The sequence below is a fragment of the Oncorhynchus mykiss genome, chromosome 17, assembly GCF_013265735.2.
Source record: "Oncorhynchus mykiss isolate Arlee chromosome 17, USDA_OmykA_1.1, whole genome shotgun sequence".
Lineage (NCBI taxonomy): Eukaryota > Metazoa > Chordata > Actinopteri > Salmoniformes > Salmonidae > Oncorhynchus > Oncorhynchus mykiss.
Window position 1 is genome coordinate 87,014,886 of NC_048581.1, and position 22,500 is coordinate 87,037,385.

The 22,500-nt window shown below is 45.3% G+C and overlaps 1 protein-coding gene across 3 annotated transcripts in view; it reads right to left on the reverse strand.

Annotated features, from left to right (window-relative positions):
- The window catches only part of col2a1b (collagen, type II, alpha 1b), an 83,896-nt gene extending 64,676 nt beyond the window's left edge, over nucleotides 1-19,220 (reverse strand). The window contains exons 1-7 of one of the 3 annotated variants that reach the window (XM_036950895.1): nucleotides 19,111-19,220; nucleotides 18,828-18,942; nucleotides 14,358-14,567; nucleotides 11,107-11,123; nucleotides 10,307-10,339; nucleotides 7,376-7,408; nucleotides 6,131-6,184 (exon numbers count right to left, since the gene is read on the reverse strand). In XM_036950895.1, the coding sequence (XP_036806790.1) occupies nucleotides 6,131-6,184; nucleotides 7,376-7,408; nucleotides 10,307-10,339; nucleotides 11,107-11,123; nucleotides 14,358-14,567; nucleotides 18,828-18,918 (438 nt within the window). In that variant the 5' untranslated portion in view covers nucleotides 18,919-18,942; nucleotides 19,111-19,220. The other 2 variants (XM_036950896.1, XM_036950893.1) reach the window with 2 other exon arrangements.
- Between the last annotated feature and the right edge of the window lie 3,280 nt (nucleotides 19,221-22,500).

Here is a 22,500-nt window from a genome sequence, read left to right on the forward strand (position 1 = left end):
TAGTAATACCTATGATAAATCATTCTAACCTGGCCAGGCAGACATTGTTAACTTAAAACCAAACTGAATCCTTTCCAAAGACTTCCTGACAACTACATGAAGGATTGGCAAATATTCCCCTCAGTCTACGGATGATGACAATCCGCCATTTTCTCTGAGTCACTTTGTGAAAAACAGACAGTACAAAATGTCAAAATGTGTGATTCTTATCTCATGGTACACACTGTTCTGATACACCTCAATAGTACAATATAAATGTAACTGCAATCCTACTCTCAATAATAGGTGTTGTGGAGATGCAGCTCATTCAATAACCAGAAGAAGGAGTTGGTGGTGAAAAGTGCTTAAACACACGTCCAGGGAAACCAGCCCACCAGTCTATGGTCCAGAGAAACCAGCCCACCACAGTCTATGGTCCAGAGAAACCAGCCCACCACAGTCTATGGTCCAGAGAAACCAGCCCACCAGTCTATGGTCCAGAGAAACCAGCCCACCACAGTCTATGGTCCAGGGAAACCAGCCCACCAGTCTATGGTCCAGAGAAACCAGCCCACCAGTCTATGGTCCAGGGAAACCAGCCCACCACAGTCTATGGTCCAGAGAAACCAGCCCACCACAGTCTATGGTCCAGAGAAACCAGCCCACCAGTCTATGGTCCAGGGAAACCAGCCCACCACAGTCTATGGTCCAGAGAAACCAGCCCACCACAGTCTATGGTCCGGGGAAACCAGCCCACCACAGTCTATGGTCCAGAGAAACCAGCCCACCACAGTCTATGGTCCGGGGAAACCAGCCCACCAGTCTATGGTCCAGGGAAACCAGCCCACCACAGTCTATGGTCCAGAGAAATCAGCCCACCACAGTCTATGGTCCGGGGAAACCAGCCCACCACAGTCTATGGTCCAGAGTAACCAGCCCACCACAGTCTATGGTCCAGAGAAACCAGCCCACCACAGTCTATGGTTCAGAGAAACCAGCCCACCACAGTCTATGGTCCAGGGAAAACAGCCCACCACAGTCTATGGTCCAGGGAAACCAGCCCACCACAGTCTCTGGTCCAGAGAAACCAGCCCACCACAGTCTATGGTCCAGAGTAACCAGCCCACCACAGTCTATGGTCCAGAGAAACCAGCCCACCACAGTCTATGGTCCAGAGAAACCAGACCACCACAGTCTATGGTCCAGGGAAACCAGCCCACCACAGTCTATGGTCCAGAGAAACCAGCCCACCACAGTCTATGGTCCGGAGAAACCAGCCCACCACAGTCTATGGTCCAGGGAAACCAGCCCACCACAGTCTATGGTCCAGAGAAACCAGCCCACCACAGTCTATGGTCCAGAGAAACCAGCCCACCACAGTATATGGTCCAGAGAAACCAGCCCACCACAGTCTATGGTCCAGAGAAACCAGCCCACCACAGTCTATGGTCCAGGGAAACCAGCCCACCACAGTCTATGGTCCAGGGAAACCAGCCCACCACAGTCTATGGTCCAGGGAAACCAGTAGTGCTGTAGTGCACTACTGTTGATCCCTATGGGACCTGGTCACAATGTACCGTAGTGCACTACTGTTGATCTCTATGGGACCTGGTCACAATGTACCGTAGTGCACTACTGTTGATCTCTATGGGACCTGGTCACAATGTACTGTAGTGCACTACTGTTGATCTCTATGGGACCTGGTCACAATGTACCGTAGTGCACTACTGTTGATCCCTATGGGACCTGGTCACAATGTACTGTAGTGCACTACTGTTGATCCCTATGGGACCTGGTCACAATGTACAGTAGTGCACTACTGTTGATCTCTATGGGACCTGGTCACAATGTACCGTAGTGCACTACTGTTGATCCCTATGGGACCTGGTCACAATGTACCGTAGTGCACTACTGTTGATCCCTATGGGACCTGGTCACAATGTACTGTAGTGCACTATATGGGAATAGGGTGTCATTTGGGAGACAACCATGGTGATCAATGTGTATTGTCCCTGTCACGTAAAGTCGACCAGACTTATGTAAGTTAAAGCCTTTTACTGTCCTAAGGCAAAGACTCAGTACGGCCTCGCTTTCAATAAACAACCCCATAACAATCCATGACCAAAAAAACAATCTCGGTCGTGGAGTCATTTTAACAGACGCCGATCTATTCTGCCCCGAGCGGGGATCAAACTCAGAAGCCTCAGCACAACAAGACGTGTCCCATAAAAGCCAACCATCTAAGCCAACTGAGAAAGAGACTAGTCTGTCACTGTGTGAGTGACAGTTGGCCTTCACCATAGCGTGACGTATTAGAGGTTGATAGGATCTCTGTGGCCGTCTTCAGTGTGCTTCAGCCAACACACCACAGGTCAGTTTCCCATCCAGTCACAACAAAACAATGAACCTCTAAGAGAACTCAAATGTCTCAATGAAATGAGTGTAGGCAGACTGGGGGAAATGTATTCACCTACCTACCTACCTACCTACCTACCTACCTACCTACCTACCTACCTACCTACCTACCTACCTACCTACCTACCTACCTACCAACTACCTACCTACCAACTACCTACCTACCTATCTATCTACCTACTTAACAACCTACCTACCTACCTACCTACGTACATACCTACCTACCTACCTACCTACCTACCTACCTACCTACCTACCTACCTACCTACCTACCTACCTACCAACTACCTACCTACCTACCAACTACCTACCTACCTACCAACTACCTACCTACCTACCTACCTGCCTACCTACCTACCTACCTACCTACCTACTACCCACCTACCTACCTTCCCTACCTACCTACCTACCTACCTACCTACCTACCTACCTACCTACCTACCTACCTACCTACCTACCTACCTACCTAACAACCTACCTACCTACCTACCTACCTACCTACCTACCTACCTACCTACCTACCTACCTACCTACCTACCTACCTACCTACCTACCAACTACCTACCAACTACCTACCTACCTACCAACTACCTACCTACCTACCTACCTACCTACCTACCTACCTATCTACCTACCTACCTACCTACTACCCACCTACCTACCTTCCTTCCTTCCCTACCTACCTACCTACCTACCTACCTACCTACCTACCTACCTACCAACTACCTACCTACCTACATACCTACCAACTACCTACCTACCTACCAACCTACCTACCTATTACCTACCTACCAACTACCTTCCTACCAACTACCTACCTACCTACCTACCTACCTATCAACTACCTACCTACCTACCTACCTACCAACTACCTATCAACTACCTACCAACCTACCTACCTACCAACCTACTACCTACCTATCTACCTATCTACTTACCTACCTACCTACTTACTTACCTACCTACCTACCTACCTACCTACCTACCTACCTACCTGCCTACCTACCTACCTACTACCTACCTACCTACCTACCTACCTACCAATCTACCAACTACCTACCTACCTACCAACTACCTACCTACCTACCTACCTACCTACCTACCTACCTACCTACCTACCTACCTACCTACCTACCTACCAACCTACCTACCAACCTACCAAGTACCTACCTACCAACCTACCAACTACCTACCTACCAACCTACCAACCTACCAACTACCTACCTACTACCTACCTACTACCTACCTACCTACCCACCTACCTACCAACATACCAACTACCTACCTACCTACCAACCTACCAACTACCTACCTACCTACCTACCTACCTACCTACCTACCTACCTACCTACCAACTACCTACCTACCTACCTACCTACCTACTACCTACCTACCTACCTACATACCTACCTACCTACCTACCTACCTACCTACCTACCTACCTACCTACCTACCTACCTACCTACCTACCTACCTACCTACCTACCTACCTACTACCTACCTACCTACCTACATACCTACCTACCTACCTACCTACCTACCTACCTACCTACCTACCTACCTACCTACCTACCTACCTACCTACCAACCGACCTCTAAAATCATTACACATACACAGAAAATGACACAGAACCAAAGATTAGCCTGGGGCCAAAAAGGAACATTAAAACTACTATATTAAATTACAACCTAAAGAAACAACCTCCAATGTGGCAGACATTTTACTTGTACATTTAGCATATACACTCTTACAACATTGCAACTTACAGGAGCAATTACGGTTTAAGAGCCATGCTCAAGGGTACATCATCAGATGTTTACACCAAGTCAGCTCAGGGATTTCAACTAGCCACCTTTTGGTTACTGGTCCAACACACTAACCACTAGTCTACCCTGCCACCCCTTAACCAATAGGATACCCTGCCACCCCTTAACCAATAGGATACCCTGCCTCCCCTTAACCACTAGGGTACCCTGCCGCCTCTTAACCAATAGGATACCCTGCCACCCCTTAACCACTAGGGTACCCTGCCACCCCTTAACCAATAGGATACCCTGCCACCCCTTAACCAATAGGGTACCCTGCCACCCCTTAACCAATAGGATACCCTGCCTCCCCTTAACCACTAGGGTACCCTGCCGCCTCTTAACCAATAGGATACCCTGCCACCCCTTAACCACTAGGGTACCCTGCCACCCCTTAACCAATAGGATACCCTGCCACCCCTTAACCAATAGGATACCCTGCCGCCTCTTAACCACTAGGATACCCTGCTAGGATACCCTAGTTTATGTGTCGGGGGGCTAGGGTCAGTTTGTTATATCTGGGGTACTTCTCCTGTCCTATTCGGTGTCCTGTGTGAATTTAATTGTGCTCTCTCTAATTCTCTCTTTCTCTCTTTCTTTCTCTCTATCGGAGGACCTGAGCCCTAGGACCATGCCTCAGGACTACCTGACATGATGACTCCTTGCTGTCCCCAGTCCACCTGGCCGTGCTGCTGCTCCAGTTTCAACTGTTCTGCCTTATTATTATTGGACCATGCTGGTCATTTATGAACATTTGAACATTTTGGCCATGTTCTGTTATAATCTCCACCCGGCAACAGCCAGAAGAGGACTGGCCACCCCACATAGCCTGGTTCCTCTCTAGGTTTCTTCCTAGGTTTTGGCCTTTCTAGGGAGTTTTTCCTAGCCACCGTGCTTCTACACCTGCATTGCTTGCTGTTTGGGGTTTTAGGCTGGGTTTCTGTACAGCACTTTGAGATATCAGCTGATGTACGAAGGGTTATATAAATACATTCAATTTGATTTTGATTTGGATACCCTGCCGTCCCTTAACCAATAGGATACCCTGCCGCCTCTTAACCAATAGGATACCTACATACCCAAGGTCTTGCCAACCAGAATGTTTTTTAAATTTTTTTTATTCTAATCATATAAAAGAACAGCAGCTTCTTGAAGACAACCTCTAACCGCTCTGTGTGAAAAATATTCATGATCAGAACATCTCTCATCAAAAAACCCATTCATCCAGACAACCTGAAGAAAATAGATTCATAACCATCTATCGCCAAGACATTATGCAAAAACAAAGACTGAAACAGCACCGAAGCATGGCCTGGAGCTATGACTGCGGCTGAGGCCATGATGTTGACAGGTGTTTAACACAGATTACAGTCATCACAGCATCTCTCTAGGCTAACAACACTGATTTACTATACCGTGATTGGCTGTGGGTTGAACTGTCGTTTTCCTGACAGCCATAGGTTTACATTACGGCTTCACAGTTTCTCATACACACACACATACGAACACACACACAGACACACACGCACACGCACACGCACACACACACACACACACCGGCTTCTTCTTCTCACACATCTGTTAAACAACCTTTGAATCAAAGTCGAAGCCAGACCACATACACAGTATAATGGAAAGTACCCATGGCAGCATTGAGCTGCTCTCTGCTCTGCTCCCCAAATCAAGCAAATGAGACTAGCAGCTCCTCCAAACCAGAGATTTCTCTCTATATATCTATCCAGACCAATAGGAAAAACTATGAGTGATGCATTTTTCACAGTCTTAGAGAGAGAGAGACAGAGAGGGAGAGACAAAGACAGAGACAGAGAGAGAGAGAGAGAGAGAGAGAGAGAGAGAGAGAGAGAGAGAGAGAGAGAGAGAGAGAGAGAGAGAGAGAGAGAGAATGGAATGGAAAATGTATAAAACTCACCTTATCTCCTTTGTCTCCTCTGTCTCCACGTGGTCCCTGCTCTCCTGGGGGGCCCTGAGGAGGGAGGAAAGACTAGTGAGTATTCAGGTGCATCTGAACACTAAACGTACATCCAAAATACCACCTTATTCCCCATGTAGTGCACTACTTTTGACCAGGACCCCATAGGGATCTGTTGAAAAGTAGTGCACTAAATAGCGGAATATGATGCCATTTGGATCGCACTGCACACACATAATACAGGACGCTGTTATTAAAGATGATAAAAAACGGCGGGGGGGGGGGGGGAGGGCCTCCCGGGTGGCGCAGTAGTTAAGGGCAGAGACTCTGAGTTCGCGCCCAGGCTCTGTCGCAACCGGCCGCGACCGCGAGGTCCTGTGGGGCGACGCACAATTGGCCTAGCGTCGTCCGGGTTAGGGAGGGCGTGGCCGGTAGGGAAATCCTTGTCTCATCGCGCACCAGCGACTCCTGTGGCGGGCCGGGCGCAGTGCACGCTAACCAAGGTTGCCAGGTGCACGGTGTTTCCTCCGACACATTGGTGCGGCTGGCTTCCGGTTTGGATGCGCGCTATGTTAAGAAGCAGTGCGGCTTGGTTGGGTTGTGTATCGGAGGACGCGTGACTTTCAACCTTCCTCTCTCCTGAGCCCGTACGGGAGTTGTAGCGATAAGACAAGATAGTAGCTACTAAACAATTGGATACCACGAAATTGGGGAGAAAAGGGGTAAAATTCAAAACAAAAAAAAACAGGGGGGGGGCCATGTTCAACAGGGGGGGGGGGCATGTTCAACAGGGGGGGGACATGTTCAACAGGGGGGGGGGCATGTTCAACAGGGGGGGGGGGCATGTTCAACAGGGGGGGGGCATGTTCAACAGGGGGGGGGGACATGTTCAACAGGGGGGGGGACATGTTCAACAGGGGGGGGGACATGTTCAACAGGGGGGGGGGCATGTTCAACAGGGGGGGGACATGTTCAACGGGGGGGGGGACATGTTCAACGGGGGGGGACATGTTCAACAGGGGGGGGACATGTTCAACAGGGGTGGGGACATGTCCAACAGGGGGGGGGGAAATGTTCAACAGGGGGGGGGGACATGTTCAACAGGGGGGGGGGGGGCATGTTCAACAGGGGTGGGGACATGTTCAACAGGGGGGGGGGGGGACATGTTCAACAGGGGGGGGGACATGTTCAACAGGGGTGGGGACATGTTCAACAGGGGGGGGCATGTTGAAATGGTTTCCATACCAAAGGGCCTCCAGGTCCTCTTGGTCCTACGACCTGAGAAACAGGAAACAGAAGAAGAACTAGTCACATTGTAGTCAGTCGTGAGTTGTTTTCTTCCTACGTTCAATCGCAGGGTTGATTTTTATTTATTTATTTCTTATTTCGTCTTTATTTATTTAACCAGGTAGGCTAGTTGAGAACAAGTTATAATTTCTAACTGCGACCTGGCCAAGATAAAGCAAAGCAGTACGACAGAAACAACAACACAGAGTTACACATAGAGTAAAACAAACATACAATCAGTAATACAATAGAAAAAAAGAAAGTCTATATACAGTGTGTGTGATTAAAGTTAGAAGGTCCACCTAGTACTTATAATGACTTTAAAACCAGACACAGGAAGTCCCCCCCCCCCCCCCCCCCCCCCCCCCCAAAAAAAATGATGTTAATTTTCTCATATTCTTTTGAATTGGACGCGTGAAATATAAATCTGACCTTTATATGACCTCGAAGTGCTGAATACAATAGTTTTAATATTGTTAACGAGTTTAAGGATAGCTGTCAAGAAGTTTATTTCCCCTAATAGCATACCGTTGCTAATCACATACATTTCAAGGGTATGCATAATAAATGACAGCAAACAATGTCCTGTTATTTCCTGGAAGAGAACGAAAGAGAGAAATAAAGAAAGAAAGGGAGAGAGACAGCGAGAGAGATAGATAGAGAAAGAGAGAGAGAGAGAGAGAGCAGTGAGCAGAGAGTGTGAGAGAGAGGAGAGCAGAGAGAGAGAGAGAGGGAGGGAGAGAGAGAGACAGAGAGAGAGAGAGAGAGACAGAGAGAGACAGAGAGAGAGGGAGGGAGAGAGAGAGAGGAGAGGGAGGGAGAGAGAGAGAGGAGAGAGCAGAGAGAGAGCGAGAGAGAGGAGAGCAGAGAGAGAGAGAGAGAGAGAGAGAGAGAGAGAGAGAGGAGAGCAGAGAGAGAGAGAGAGAGAGAGAGAGAGAGAGAGAGAGAGAGGGAGAATAGAGAGAGAGAGAGAGAGAAAGAGACAGAGAGAGAGAGAGAGAGAGAGAGAGAGAGAGAGAGAGAGAGAGAGGAGAGCAGAGAGAGAGAGAGAGAGACAGAGAGAGAGAGGGAGGGAGAGAGAGAGAGAGAGAGGAGAGCAGAGAGAGAGAGAGGAGAGCAGAGAGAGAGAGAGAGAGAGAGGGGAGAGAGGAGAGCAGAGACAGAGAGAGAGAGAGAGAGAGAGAGAGGAGAGCAGAGAGAGAGAGAGAGAGAGAGGGGAGAGAGGAGAGCAGAGACAGAGAGAGAGGAGAGCAGAGAGAGAGAGAGAGAGAGGGGAGAGAGGAGAGCAGAGACAGAGAGAGAGGAGAGCAGAGACAGAGAGAAAGAGACAGAGAGAGAGTGAGAGAGGAGAGCAGAGTAGAATAAAGTATTTACATGTGTGTAGCAGAGAGTGGGGATCAACTGAGCTCCCCCTCCCCCCCTCCCCCCTCTCTCTCTCTCCCCCTCCGCGCTCTCTCAATTCAATTCAATTCAATTCAAGGGCTTTATTGGCATGGGAAACATGTGTTAACATTGCCAAAGCAAGTGAGGTAGACAACATACAAAGTGAAAATATAAAGTGAAAAACAACAAAAATTAACAGTAAACATTACACATACAGAGGTTTCAAAAAAAAAAAAAGGTTTCTCTCTCTCTCTCTCTCTCTCTGTCTGCAGCTTTTTACAGTAGGGATCTGATACCACTGCTGAGAGGGTAATGAAGGAATTAAGGTTTTGTTGTGTTTGGTTCTCTGCCTTCTGAGTATGCTAACCCTAACCCAAGTCAGCTCTAATAAAATGAAATAAAGCCCCCACAAAAAATGAAATATGGGTTAAATGCGTAATAAACCTAACCAGACCTGACCAGGAAATATGACTCAAATTTAGACCCTATCCAGGTCTAGCTAATGTTATCATCTTTTCACCCTTTTATGTGCTAATTTATTAAAGCATTTTGAGCTGCATGTTAGGTGCATTGTTGTTATTGTAATGAACGGCCCGGACAGCCTTCCGATGACCTGGCCTCTGTTCCTGTGTCATTACCAGGACAATCCCCTTCACAGCAGGGAGAATGATTCCGTAGCTAATACTATACTGACCTGGCCTCTGTTCCTGTGTCATTACCAGGACAATCCCCTTCACAGCAGGGAGAATGATTCCGTAGCTAATACTATACCGACCTGGCCTCTGTTCCTGTGTCATTACCAGGACAATCCCCTTCACAGCAGGGAGAATGATTCCGTAGCTAATACTATACTGACCTGGCCTCTGTTCCTGTGTCATTACCAGGACAATCCCCTTCACAGCAGGGAGAATGATTCCGTAGCTAATACTATACTGACCTGGCCTCTGTTCCTGTGTCATTACCAGGACAATCCCCTTCACAGCAGGGAGAATGATTCCGTAGCTAATACTATACTGACCTGGCCTCTGTTCCTGTGTCATTACCAGGACAATCCCCTTCACAGCAGGGAGAATGATTCCGTAGCTAATACTATACCGACCTGGCCTCTGTTCCTGTGTCATTACCAGGACAATCCCCTTCACAGCAGGGAGAATGATTCCGTAGCTAATACTATACTGTCCTAGTGCCTTAACTGTCCGTAAGTGCAATGTTAGTCCCTTTACAAACGATATATAACACTAGCAATACCCGTCACCATGTCACCATGTTCTGTTGCTCATTGTGCCTCTACAACAACAACAAAAACACACACACAAAAAGGCTCCGTGTTTGATACAAAATAGTAATAATCTAATTTCGGCCTAGTGCTCAGAGGTGAGGCAAGACCCTCTGCCTGGAAACGCAACAGGGGGGAAAAAGACTACTGTAGACCAGCCAGAGGTGGCGAAGATATGAAGACAGTTTTTCAGATAGAGGTGTAATGTGGACCGTTGGAGTTTTACTCACATCTGTGATATCTCCTGGTTCCCCTTTCTGACCCTGTTGGGAAAGAAAGACAGGAAGCAACGACATGAGTGATTCTTTAGGAATAGAGAAGAGAAAAATAGAGAGATGACCTGCATTCACTTGAATTGATTTATATTACTGTCTACCCTGTCTATAAAGAAACAGTGATACGAACGGCAGGCAAAGTCATCCCTGTGGAAGACAAAACAGAGAAACGATACCAACAACAAAGTGAGACGTAACATTACAAAATGATTCCTAGATCTACTTGCTTCACTCCAAACTGAAGATACTTTTAATTTATTTTTATTTTTATGGGGCTCTATGCTCAGATAATCGTATCGTATTTTTTTGCAGTAAATCCTTTTTTAAATCTGACAACGCAGTTGGATTAGCGAGATTCTAGGCTTTCGATACATGTGAGACACTTGTATTTTCATGAATGTTTAATATGACTATTTATGTAGCGATCACCGTATGTTGTGGAATTTCAGCGTAGATTCCAGGCTGAGACCTTCTCATTAGAGACATAGATCTGGAATGTGCTGTACGAGGCTGGAGAAGACATTGTTATTAACTGTCTGACTGCTGCTCACATCAAAGAATCACCTCAATCTGTCAAAACACAGAGTTTAACTTTGGTATTAGTCCAGGTTCACAGCTAATTGAAGCCCTCACAGACAGACAGACAGACAGACAGACAGACAGACAGACAGACAGACAGACAGACAGACAGACACACAGACACACAGACACACAGACACACAAACAAAAACACACCAAACCCAACATTGTCTCACCTTAGCTCCGGGGGCCCCTGTTGGTACGAAGGAAGAGAGCGATGAAAGGAGAGAGAGAGAGAGAGAGAGAGAGAGAGAAAAAGCGAGAGACAGAGAGATGGATGGATGTTAAAACAATGGTAGTGAAATAACCCACTAGGTCTGTCCTCCCTCACTGCTAGCCAGGCAGACTGCAGGAAACCAGAACTATTTAATAACCTCAATTACTGTATTCTAAGGATGCATGCCAAAATGGCACCCTATTCCCTATATAGTGCACTTCTGGGCCCTTAGGGCTCTGGTCAAAAGTAGTGCACTATATAGAGAAGAGGGTGTCATTTGGGACAGAACCTAAAGCACCAGAATGGAATAGCATTTGCAGACCACCACCCCAAATCATAGTGTAGATAATCCCAAAAAACCAAAGAACCCATGAGGATTTGGACAAAGTGTTGGTTGTAGCACCATCTCAGGAGGGGACAGAAGTAAAGCAGGGGAGATAGGTCATACAGAGCAAGAGACAGGGAAAATACATATGCCCATAGAAGGTTTATCTAAGCAAATATATGTCCAAGATACAGTACTCAAATACAGTACTCAAATACAGTACTCAAATACAGTACTCAAAGTAAAGTACTCAAATACAGTACCCAAATACAGTACTCAAATACAGTACCCAAATACAGTACTCAAATACAGTACTCAAATACAGTACCCAAATACAGTACTCAAATACAGTACTCAAATACGGTACTCAAAGTAAAGTACTCAAATACAGTACTCAAATACAGTACTTAAATACAGTACCCAAATACAGTACTCAAATACGGTACTCAAAGTAAGTACTCAAATACAGTACTCAAATACGGTACTCAAAGTAAAGTACTCAAATACAGTACTCAAATACAGTACTCAAATACAGTACTCAGAGTAAAGTACTCAAATACAGTACTCAGAGTAAAGTACTCAAATATAATACTCAAATACAGTACTCAAAGTAGAGTACTCAAATACAGTACTCAAAGTAAAGTACTCAAATATAGTACTCAAATACAGTACTCAGAGTAAAGTACTCAAATACAGTACTCAGAGTAAAGTACTCAAATATAATACTCAAATACAGTACTCAAAGTAGAGTACTCAAATACAGTACTCAAAGTAAAGTACTCAAATATAGTACTCAAATACAGTACTCAAAGTAGAGTACTCAAATACAGTACTCAAATACAGTACTCAAAGTAAAGTACTCAAATACAATACTCATGTCATATTGTATCAAGTAAAAAGGAATCAAAGCAGTATAGGTCATGTCCAGTATAAAACATGTATATAAAATACAAATGACACTTCTGCTTTCAAAGATGCTCTTCGAACATATTCGATGACAAACGCTTGAATGCTCAGTTCAGATCAAAAGAGCTGAGTTGACAAATCCCATATGGCATTGGCAACATACGAGTTCTATCTCACAACAGGCCCCTCATTGTTAGGATATTAACCCAGAATGTGAACTGAGTCTCGGGACACAGCATAATTAATGCTATTGTTTTAACACAGTGTAATGCTGTATCACTGCTCTAATTCCTCTCCACCTTCCATAGAGCCTCCCTCCCTCTCTCTATTCTCCCTCTCTCTCTCTCTCTCTCTCTCTCTCTCTCTCTATTCTCCCTCTCTCTATTCTCTCCCCCCCTCTCTCTCTCTCTCTCTCTATTCTCCCTCTCTCTATTCTCCCTCTCTCTATTCTCCCTCTCTCTCTCTCTCTCTCTCTCTCTCTATTCTCCCTCTCTTTCTCCCTCTATTCTCCCTCTCTCTCTCTCTCTCTCTCTCTCTCTCTATTCTCTCTCTCTCTATTTTCCCTCTCTTTCTCTCTCTCTCTATTCTCCCTCCCTCTCTCTCTATTCTCCCTCTCTCTATTCTCCCTCTCTTTCTCTCTCTCTCTCTCTATTCTCCCTCTCTCTCTCTCTCTCTCTCTATTCTCTCTCTCCCTATTCTCCCTCTCTCTCTCTCTCTCTCTATTCTCTCTCTCCCTATTCTCCCTCTCTTTCTCTCTCTCTCTATTCTCCCTCTCTCTCCATTCTCCCTCTCTCTATTTTTTTTCTCTCTCTCTGTTCTTTCTCTCTCCCCCACTCTATTTCTCTCTCTTCTTCGCTGTCTTTCCTCTCTCTCTCTCTCTCTCTCTCTCACAACTTTTTCTCTCTTGCTCTCTCTCTCTCTCACAACTTTTTTTTTATCTCTCTCCCCCTCTCTATTTCTCTCTCTCTCCTTTGCTGTCTCTCCTCTTTCTCTATTCTCTTTCAAATCACATTTGCTGTATTCTGCAGAGATGAAAGAGAGAGCGAGAGAGTCTGCAGCGGTAGTCAGTATGCTAGGCCATGTCTGTTAAAGTGAGGTAATGACTCCCACATGTGGTCATCATACTGGTGCTGGCTGGCTGGCTGGAGTAATATCCAAGCAAGATGGGCCCAAGGTGAGCTGACCCAACTATGGAAAAATATGGCTGAAGCAGCATTTCTTTCAAATACATTATACAGAAGTGTCATTCTGTTATTTGTTGTTATTTGTTGTTATTTGTTCTTCATTATTTGTTTTTTTTTGGGAAAAGAACAGCATACACCAACATTATATAAGGCCAGCATTATATAGGGCCAGCATTATATAGGGCCAGAATTATATAGGGCCAGCATTATAAATGGCCAGCATTATATAGGGCCAAAAATATATAGGGCCAGCTTTATATAGGGCCAGCATTATATAGGGCCAGCATTATATAGGGCCAGCATTATATAGGGTCAGCCTTATGTAGGGCCAGCATTATATAGGGCCAGCATTAAATAGAGCCAGTATTATATAGGGCCAGCATTATATAGAGCCAGCATTATATAGGGCCAGTAGTATATAGGGCCAGTATTATATAGGGCCAGCATTACATATTACATAGGGCCAGCATTGTATAGGGCCAGTATTATATAGGGCCAGCATTATATAGGGCCAGTATTATATTGGGCCAGCATTATATAGGGCCAGCATTATATAGGTCCAGTATTATATAGGGCCAGCATTATATAGGGCCAGCATTATATAGGGCCAGTATTATATAGGGCCAGCATTATATAGGGCCAAAGCCACAGGTATCGGTAATGGTATAGGCCTTAGGCATCTTCTGATGATATGGTTTATTCCTTACGCTGTTTTTTTCCCAAAAGTAACAATATGAATTCCACAGACAGACAGTAATTTATTTATGTGTGGTAAATAAATAAATAAATTACGACCACTTGGGGGAGCTTCCCCGTCCCGCACGCAGATGGGGCAACACTCTCCGAATGGGATCTCAGGTTTGGGGCAGTCTTTAATCTCCTCGCAGATTATTTCGTCACACAGGACAGTTCCCGTGTCGCACACACAAATACGACACGGCTCTGGTTTCCATACGTCCTTGTCACTATAGCTCTGTCCGTCCTGCATACAGCTGCCTACGTCCTCTGTGAGTGAGTGAGTGAGTGAGTGTGTGTGTGTGTGTGTGTGTGTGTGTGTGTGTGTGTGTGTGTGTGTGTGTGTGTGTGTGTGTGTGTGTGTGTGTGCGTGCGTGCGCGCGAGTGTGTGTGTGTGTGTGTGTGTGTGTGTGTGTGTGTGTGTGTGACCAGACACAACACAAGAGGCCAGAGCAGGTGTGTGTGGTGGGAGGGAAGAGAGACAATAATGCATCATCAATCAATCAATCAATTAGCTAGGGATAAAATGTCAGTTAGTGGCTAGTCATTAGACAATAGGCTACAATACATTTTGATGTAAACAACAAAATACCACCATTTTGTTGTTTTGAAATACCAGGCTGAGCCAGACCCACAACAAAGACAACCCATTATCCAAAACTATTGACACCTTTGTTTGTTTATAGAGCCACCATGTTCCAGGTAAACTTTATCACTTGTCAACACATCAGTTGATTCAGAGGCACACAGATACACCGGTGAGACCGGCACCAATCCCCTGCAGGTTCATTATCAACCACTAGGCGTCAGCACTATCTCACAAAACAGGCTGTTTTGGATTTTTTTTCTTCCAAGAGAATCTTGAGTACTGTCTCCATCATTTTGGATCAGTGGACCATGTCGCAAGCCTGAACTTCTCCCTTCAAAGTAGAGGAGTCATTTTAAGACAAATATAACGAACTGTAGCCTACGTAGTCTCAGATGCCCAAACAAAGGCCTACTGCACATGTCTCATTCCCTTGTCTATAAACTGGGTTTGTTGTCTTTAGGCAGAAATGACTTTCTAACCCGAAGCAACGAGTGACACCATTTTCACATAGACTAGGCTACACGCATTGTTCAAACAAGGTGTTTGAGCGTTTAACAAAAAAATACAAAAAATAAAAAAATAATCCGGCCCTCCGAGGGGGGGGGGGGGGGAATCAATATCTCATACCAGAAGTTATCATTCTACCAAACTAACTCAACGTCATGACTGGCACCTCGCAGCTGAAAAGCCCCGGAAGTTAACGTTGGCAGCTCGAGGTCAATCAGGCCATTCCATTAGGCGTCAAGTGGAACTTGAAAAGAGTGGAAGGTGGAATGAAGTAGCTACATTTAGAGGCCTGGGGCCTGGTCAGGTCTAGGTAACCAACAAACCTCTGTAGGCCATGAATGAGGTCCTTTCTTAAAGGGACAGAGCTACCAGAGCCTTGTACAAACATTGGGCCTTTTTAACCCCCATCTGGAAGCCATGAAACGTCAAAGAACGGAAAAATGGACAGCTTTTATACAGAAACCTTTGGGACTATACTTGGTGGGGTGAATTAACATATCTCCTCAGTCAGGTGGGGTGAATTAACATATCTCCTCCGTCAGGTGGGGTGAATTAACATATCTCCTCAGTCAGGTGGGGTGAATTAACATATCTCCTCCGTCAGGTGGGGTGAATTAACATATCTCCTCCGTCAGGTGGGGTGAATTAACATATCTCCTCAGTCCGGTGGGGTGAATTAACATATCTCCTCAGTCAGGTGGGGTGAATTAACATATCTCCTCAGTCAGGTGGGGTAAATTAACATATCTCCTTAGTCACTTGGGCTCCAATGTAAGACCTAGTGATGCACTGACTAAGTAACATTAGCTATTTCTGTTGAAAAATATTTTCTGTTCGATTCCATTTCTGTTCTATTCTATCTCATCTGATGAATAGAGGACAAGTGGTGGTCAGAAAGTGGGATTCTGGTTCTTTATTGCAAACACAAGGATAGGCCTAATCTGTGCTGCAGTCTTCCTGAGTTGGCTACAGCCTCCTCTTTCCTTTAGAAACAAAATGGAGGATGGAACATAATAAAGTGAAGGCAGGTGTGTGGGAGAGACGGATGTTGGAGTTAACTATGGTTCCCAGCTGAATTTGTTGGAACTTGCTGGCGGAGAATTGAATACCTTTTTTCCCCCTCAGCTTCAACATCTAGCCACAAGCCTTCCATGGCATGGTGATATAGATTGTGTCTCAAATAGCTCCCTATTCCCTATTTAAGGGCTCTCTCTTCCCTACACTCTTAGAAAAAGGGTTCCCAAAGGGTTCTCTGACTGTGCCCATAGGAGAACCCTTGTTTCTACAGAGGGTTCTACGTGGAACCCAAAAAGGGTTCTACCTGCAACCAAAGGGTTCTTCAAAGGGTTCTCCTATGGGGACAGCTAAATAGCACTTTTTTTCTCTCTCTAAGAGTGTATGGGCCCTAGTCAAAAGCAGTTCACTAAATAGGGAATAGGGTGCCATTTTTTGGACACACAGATTGAATACCTTCTCACTCAGCTCGGGCCATCTCCACATAGACCTATCCTCCAATGGCATAGCCAGAGAGGTAGAGGTAGTGGATTGACCTCCTCCACCTTGCAGTGACTTGATGCCAGCCAGGGACTGGGTGTCCCCTTTGAGCCTGCTAGTCTTCCTTCCTCTAGCCACTTTGGCCACTTTAGGACTTCTTAGCACATCCCAGTCAGAAATCTCTCTCTCTCTCTCTCTCTCAGGAGAAGAACGACTTGCATTATATTCCAGGGGCCCCGGCCCACTCCGAAAGGGTAACCTGAGACTGTCTGCAATTTCATGTGTTTTATTTGGGAGGCCAGCACGTTTTTCTTTTTCCCCCTAGCCTCTCTCATTGTCTTTGCTCCTCTACTATTTATTGCAGAGCCTTATTACTATGTCTGCACTGAGCTCTTATGCATAAAAAAATGTGCCTTAGTATAATTACAATACTAACCTCCCTGTCTCTTTTATAATGTTTTTTTTTTCCAGTAGTCCTCATACCAGATTATATTTATTTCTCCCTCTCCTCTGCCTGTCAGTGCCTGGGGCTGGGTAAATCTAGGAACCAGATGGAAGCACTCAAATCATATGGATGGAACATTCATCCTGGCTTCCGTCCACCAGTGTCTCTATAACGGCTACCTATCTTAGTCTCCTAAACTTTCCCCATAAATAGGATACAATATTTAAAATAAATAATCTGTTCAATTTAAATCGATTGAATTGATTGTCACGCCAAGTCTCAATATCGCTTCTTAATTAAATGTGGCCAATGGGTATAGGGAGGGATTTAAGTGGAATATAATCGGGATATCAGAATATTAGGGTCATGTGTGGCGGGTTATGATATGGTAAGCGGGTTATTAAGATATTCATATAATAATTCTCAGGTTTCGGCACATAAATAGATTTTCGTTACGTTCCACCGTTCCACCGTTCCACCGTTCCACCGTTCCGACTCCAACACGCCTGGAATTGCCTCTGACGGGAATGGAATGTTAACTCTTTTCACACACAGGCCTTTGAGGTTGACCACCTTTTCATGGTCTCGTCGTTTGTTTTGGTCCCCACAGTCGGTCTCAAAATGAATAAAGTTGAGCGCTGTCAAAGCGCTCTCCTCGGAATGTTTGCAAAAGTACCCGCAGGTGTTCAGCCCAGCGGCAGCGCAACTTGTGAGAGGAGGGCGGGTGGAGGATCGCGGGGAAGATTGGATAGCTTGCGGAGAGCTGCTGAATCCACTACCTTACCAGAGTATTCCGATCTGTATGGCATAGAGTAGAATTTCCGAGAATCTTCAACAGCACATTCTTCACTGGCTATATCAAATTACCTTACTGCACTTGGATCAACAATATGAAAACAGTCAGCAACTCAAGATCAAGTCCATCACTTTTACGCACATCATTGGAATCCCATTGATCTACGATAGTTGTAAATTGGTTATAACTTGTGACATTCACAGCTTTGCAATCGAAAGTGCAATTTGAATATAAGCAATTAGGCTCTCAAGACACCTTTCCCTTATCTATCTCCGCACCTTTCCCTTATCTATCTCCGCACCTTTCCCTTATCTATCTCCGCACCTTTCCCTTATCTATCTCCGCACCTTTCCCTTATCTATCTCCGCACCTTTCCCTGGCTTTGTGGAATGGGAATAATCGCGCACATCCTTTGTTTAACGGTGACTACAATTACTCAAGCAGAAAAACAATGACCAACAATTAAATATAACATACATATGCGATTCACAGTGTATCCCAAATATATGTGACTTATTGCCAGTGATATACACCCCCCCCCCCCCCCCCCCCCCCCCCCCCCACACACACACACAGTATAACAGTTCTCAAAAGTTGAATTTGATCATCTGTTTCAGTTAATTTAGCATTTCAAGTATTTTCATAAACTTTTTTTCGAATAAATATTTTTTTGGGAAGAAAAAAAAAAATGCCACTTACGGTCTTCGTCCTGACATTTGACAACAGCTAATAGAACGACTTGGGTTGCTACAAGTAGCAGTACAGTCCTCGAATCCACAAAGCTAAACATGTCTAAATGTTAGACATGCAGGGCCTTTTGGGGGAGAAGAAAAAGAAAGGATGCAAGGAGTAGACTTCTCTCTTTGTGTGTGTGTGTGTATGTGTTCCCAGTTACACAGCCGAACCATACATTCAACCACCTTCCAAAAAAAAAAAAAAACCCAATGGGGAATCCAGACCCCTCCAGAAATGTAGTACCGACCTGCGTCAGATCAGGCACTGCAGTTTTATGTGTCCGTTGCCTTCAATGAATTTTTGTATATTCCCAAATATCAGTCCGGCCCCTTACCCCCTGTCAAGCTGAAATCTGAGCTCCGTTTCCCACCCATTCTGTCTGTCCTGAAGTTCTATTCTTCCACCCGGCTCAGACCCCTCCTTCTTCCATGTGCTACTGAAAAGGGTTACCCAAAAAGTGAAACTTTTTTTCTTTCCAACTTGTCTGGGCTACCTTCCCCCTCTCACCGTTCTGCGATACCAGGCGCTATACAGATTTGTCTTCAGTGAGAGCTGGTGCAATTACACAGAATGCATGGATTTGGCCATCGATAGGATACTTTTACATGCTTTCCATTCCATTGCTGTTATTTTCTCAATTGTATCTTATTCCAATAAATATTTTATCTGAGCGTTAGTGCGCCACAACAGTGCGTCCTAGTGGGGGTGTAATTGATCAAACAATTTCCGGACCTTGAGTTGTTATGAGTAGTAAGCAACATAAATGCCTCAGATCCTTTCCCGTTTTTATCAATCTGACCATTCTCATAATCAGCGGAGGACTGGGACAAGAATTCGGTCCTGGCATTTCATCAACACTAGCCCTCATCACCGTGCAAACCGACAATTAATTAGGGGTTCAACACCCGAGGACGTGGAAACTCAAAACATAATAGTAATGTATTCATCCAACAGTAAATGTAATGCACTAAAAATACGTTGCACTTGTAGTCTACTACCCATGAGACCTATATGCCTATGGCAGGTGCACATGTGCCCCTCCGTCTCTCAAATTTGTATAAAATATCTCCGTTGTAAAATAGTTGCTATTGAGCTGAATATTGAGAGTTGAAGATTATACCTACGGAAAGCTGAAACCCTCCTCTCTGGATTTCACATGACTGGGAATAGATATATGCATCTGTCGGTCACAAAGACCTGTAAAAAAAGGTAGGGGGCATGGATCAGAAAACCATTCGGGTATCTGGTGTGCCCACATGTTTCCTCATGTAGTGCTATACATCTCCTTCACATAGAGTTGATCAGGCTGTTGATTGTGGCCTGTGGAATGTTGCCCCACTCCTCTTCAATGGCTGTGTGAAGTTGCTTTATATTGGCGGGAAATGGAACACGCTGTCATACACGTTGATCCAGAGCATCCCAAACATGCTCAATGGGTGACGTGTCTGGTGAGTATGCAAGCCATTGAAGAACTGAGACATTTTCAGCTTCCAGGAATTGTGTACAGATCCTTGCGGCATGGGGCCGTGCGTTATCATGCTGAAACATGAGGTGATGGCGGTGGATAAATGGCACAACAATGAGCCTCAGGATCTCATCATGGTATCTCTGTGCATTCAAATTGCAATCGATAAAAAGCGATTGTGTTCATTGTATGTAGCTTATGCCTGCCCATACCATAATCGTCACCATGGGGCACTCTGTTCACAATGTCAACAGCAGCAAACCAGTCACCCACAGAACGCCATACACACTTGTCTGCGGTTGTGAGGCTGGATGGACGTACTACCAAATCCTCTAAAACGGATGTTGCAGGCAGCTCATGGAAGATAAATGAAAACTACTGTACATTTTCTGTAAACAGCTCTGGCGGACATTCCTGCATTCATCATGCCAATTGCACAATCCCTGTGGCATTGTTTTGTGTGACAAAAATGCACGTTTTAGAGTGGCCTTTTATTATCCCCGCACAAGGTACACCTGTGTAATGAGCATGCTGTTTAAACAGCTTCTTGATATGCCACACCTGTCAGGTGGATGGATTATCTTGGCTAAAGGAGAAATACTCAGGAAGAGGGGTGGCATCTCATTTGTGCACAAAATCTGAGATACATTTTATTTTTTATTTCACCTTTATTTAACCAGGCAAGTCAGTTAAGAACACATTCTTATTTACAATGACAGCCTAGGAACAGTGGGTTTAACTGGTCTAGGAACAGTGGGTTAACTGGTCTAGGAACAGTGGGTTAACTGCCTTGTTCAGAGGCAGAACGACAGATGTTTACCTTGTCAGCTCAGGGATTCAATCTTGCAACTTTTCGTTTATTAGTCCAATGCTCTAACCACTAGGCTACCTGCCTCCCCTAGGTGGGTAACCACATTAGGCTTCTACATGTTAAAACATGACATCCAAATAATGCATTTAGGACCAGTACTTCGTGGTGGTGTGAGTCAATCAGGAAGTCGGTTTACATCCTTCTCCTCCATATGATATTTGATAAATGATGGAGTTGTTGTGGGAATTAAATGTGGTAGAGAAATGTTGTTTCATATCTGACTAACCTTTAATAGTTGCACAATTAAGCATCCATGAAAGGCCTTAATGTCCATTGCCAATGGTGATGTGTGAGAAATCAAAGGACGCGATACAAGGGGACTAAGACTTTGTTGGAGTGGGGTCCACGTCCCGCGCCGGAGCCGCCACCGTGGACAGACGCCCACCCGTACCCTCCCCTATGGGTTTAGTTGTGCGGCCGGGAGTCCGCACCTTGGGGGGGGGGGGTTCTGTCACGCCCTGGTCTTAGTATTTTGTGTTTTCTTTATTATTTTGGACAGGCCAGGGTGTGACATGGGTTTATTATGTGGTGTGTTTTGTCTTGGGGTTTTTGTAGGTATTGGGATTGTGGCTTAGTGGGGTTTTCTAGTATAGTCTATGGCTGTCTGGAGTGGTTATCAATCAGAGGCAGGTGTTTATCGTTGTCTCTGATTGGGAACCATATTTAGGCAGCCATATTCTTTGAGTGTTTCGTGGGTGATTGTTCCTGTCTCTGTGTTTGTTTGCACCAGTATAGGCTGTTAGGTTTTCGTGTTACGTTTCTTGTTTTTGTATTGTTCGTGTTTCATCTTTATTAAAGATGTATCGAATTAATCACGTCGCATTTTGGTCTCCTCTCTTTCGACGGAAGAAAACCGTAACAGTTGTCTAAAGCATGGACCTGAACGGAGGGGACCGATGCTGGGAATGGGCCCTGAGATCAAGGACCTGTGAGGAATTGTGGGGAGTAAGCCGCGATCCGTGTGGGAGTGGTGGGTCAAAGAGGGGAGGATCCCCGGGCCTGGGAACTGGGACGTGAAGAGGAAAGGAACCGGAGGCTGGGGTGCGACACACAAACAGACTGCCCTAGGAATCTCACAGGAAGGTGTTGCTCCAGGAGGTGGAGTGAGAAGAGGAGGTGGACTGATGGTGGGCCCCTCAAACATGACATATTTGATGCTCTCAAATATAAAAAAATAATGTTAGTCTTTGTATCCGTTTATTTTTCTTCATCCACTCAAATTAAGGTTAATGGAAGAATTGTTGACGTCTCAAATTACATTATTTTGTGACCAATAATGAAGATGGGTGTCACGACTTCCG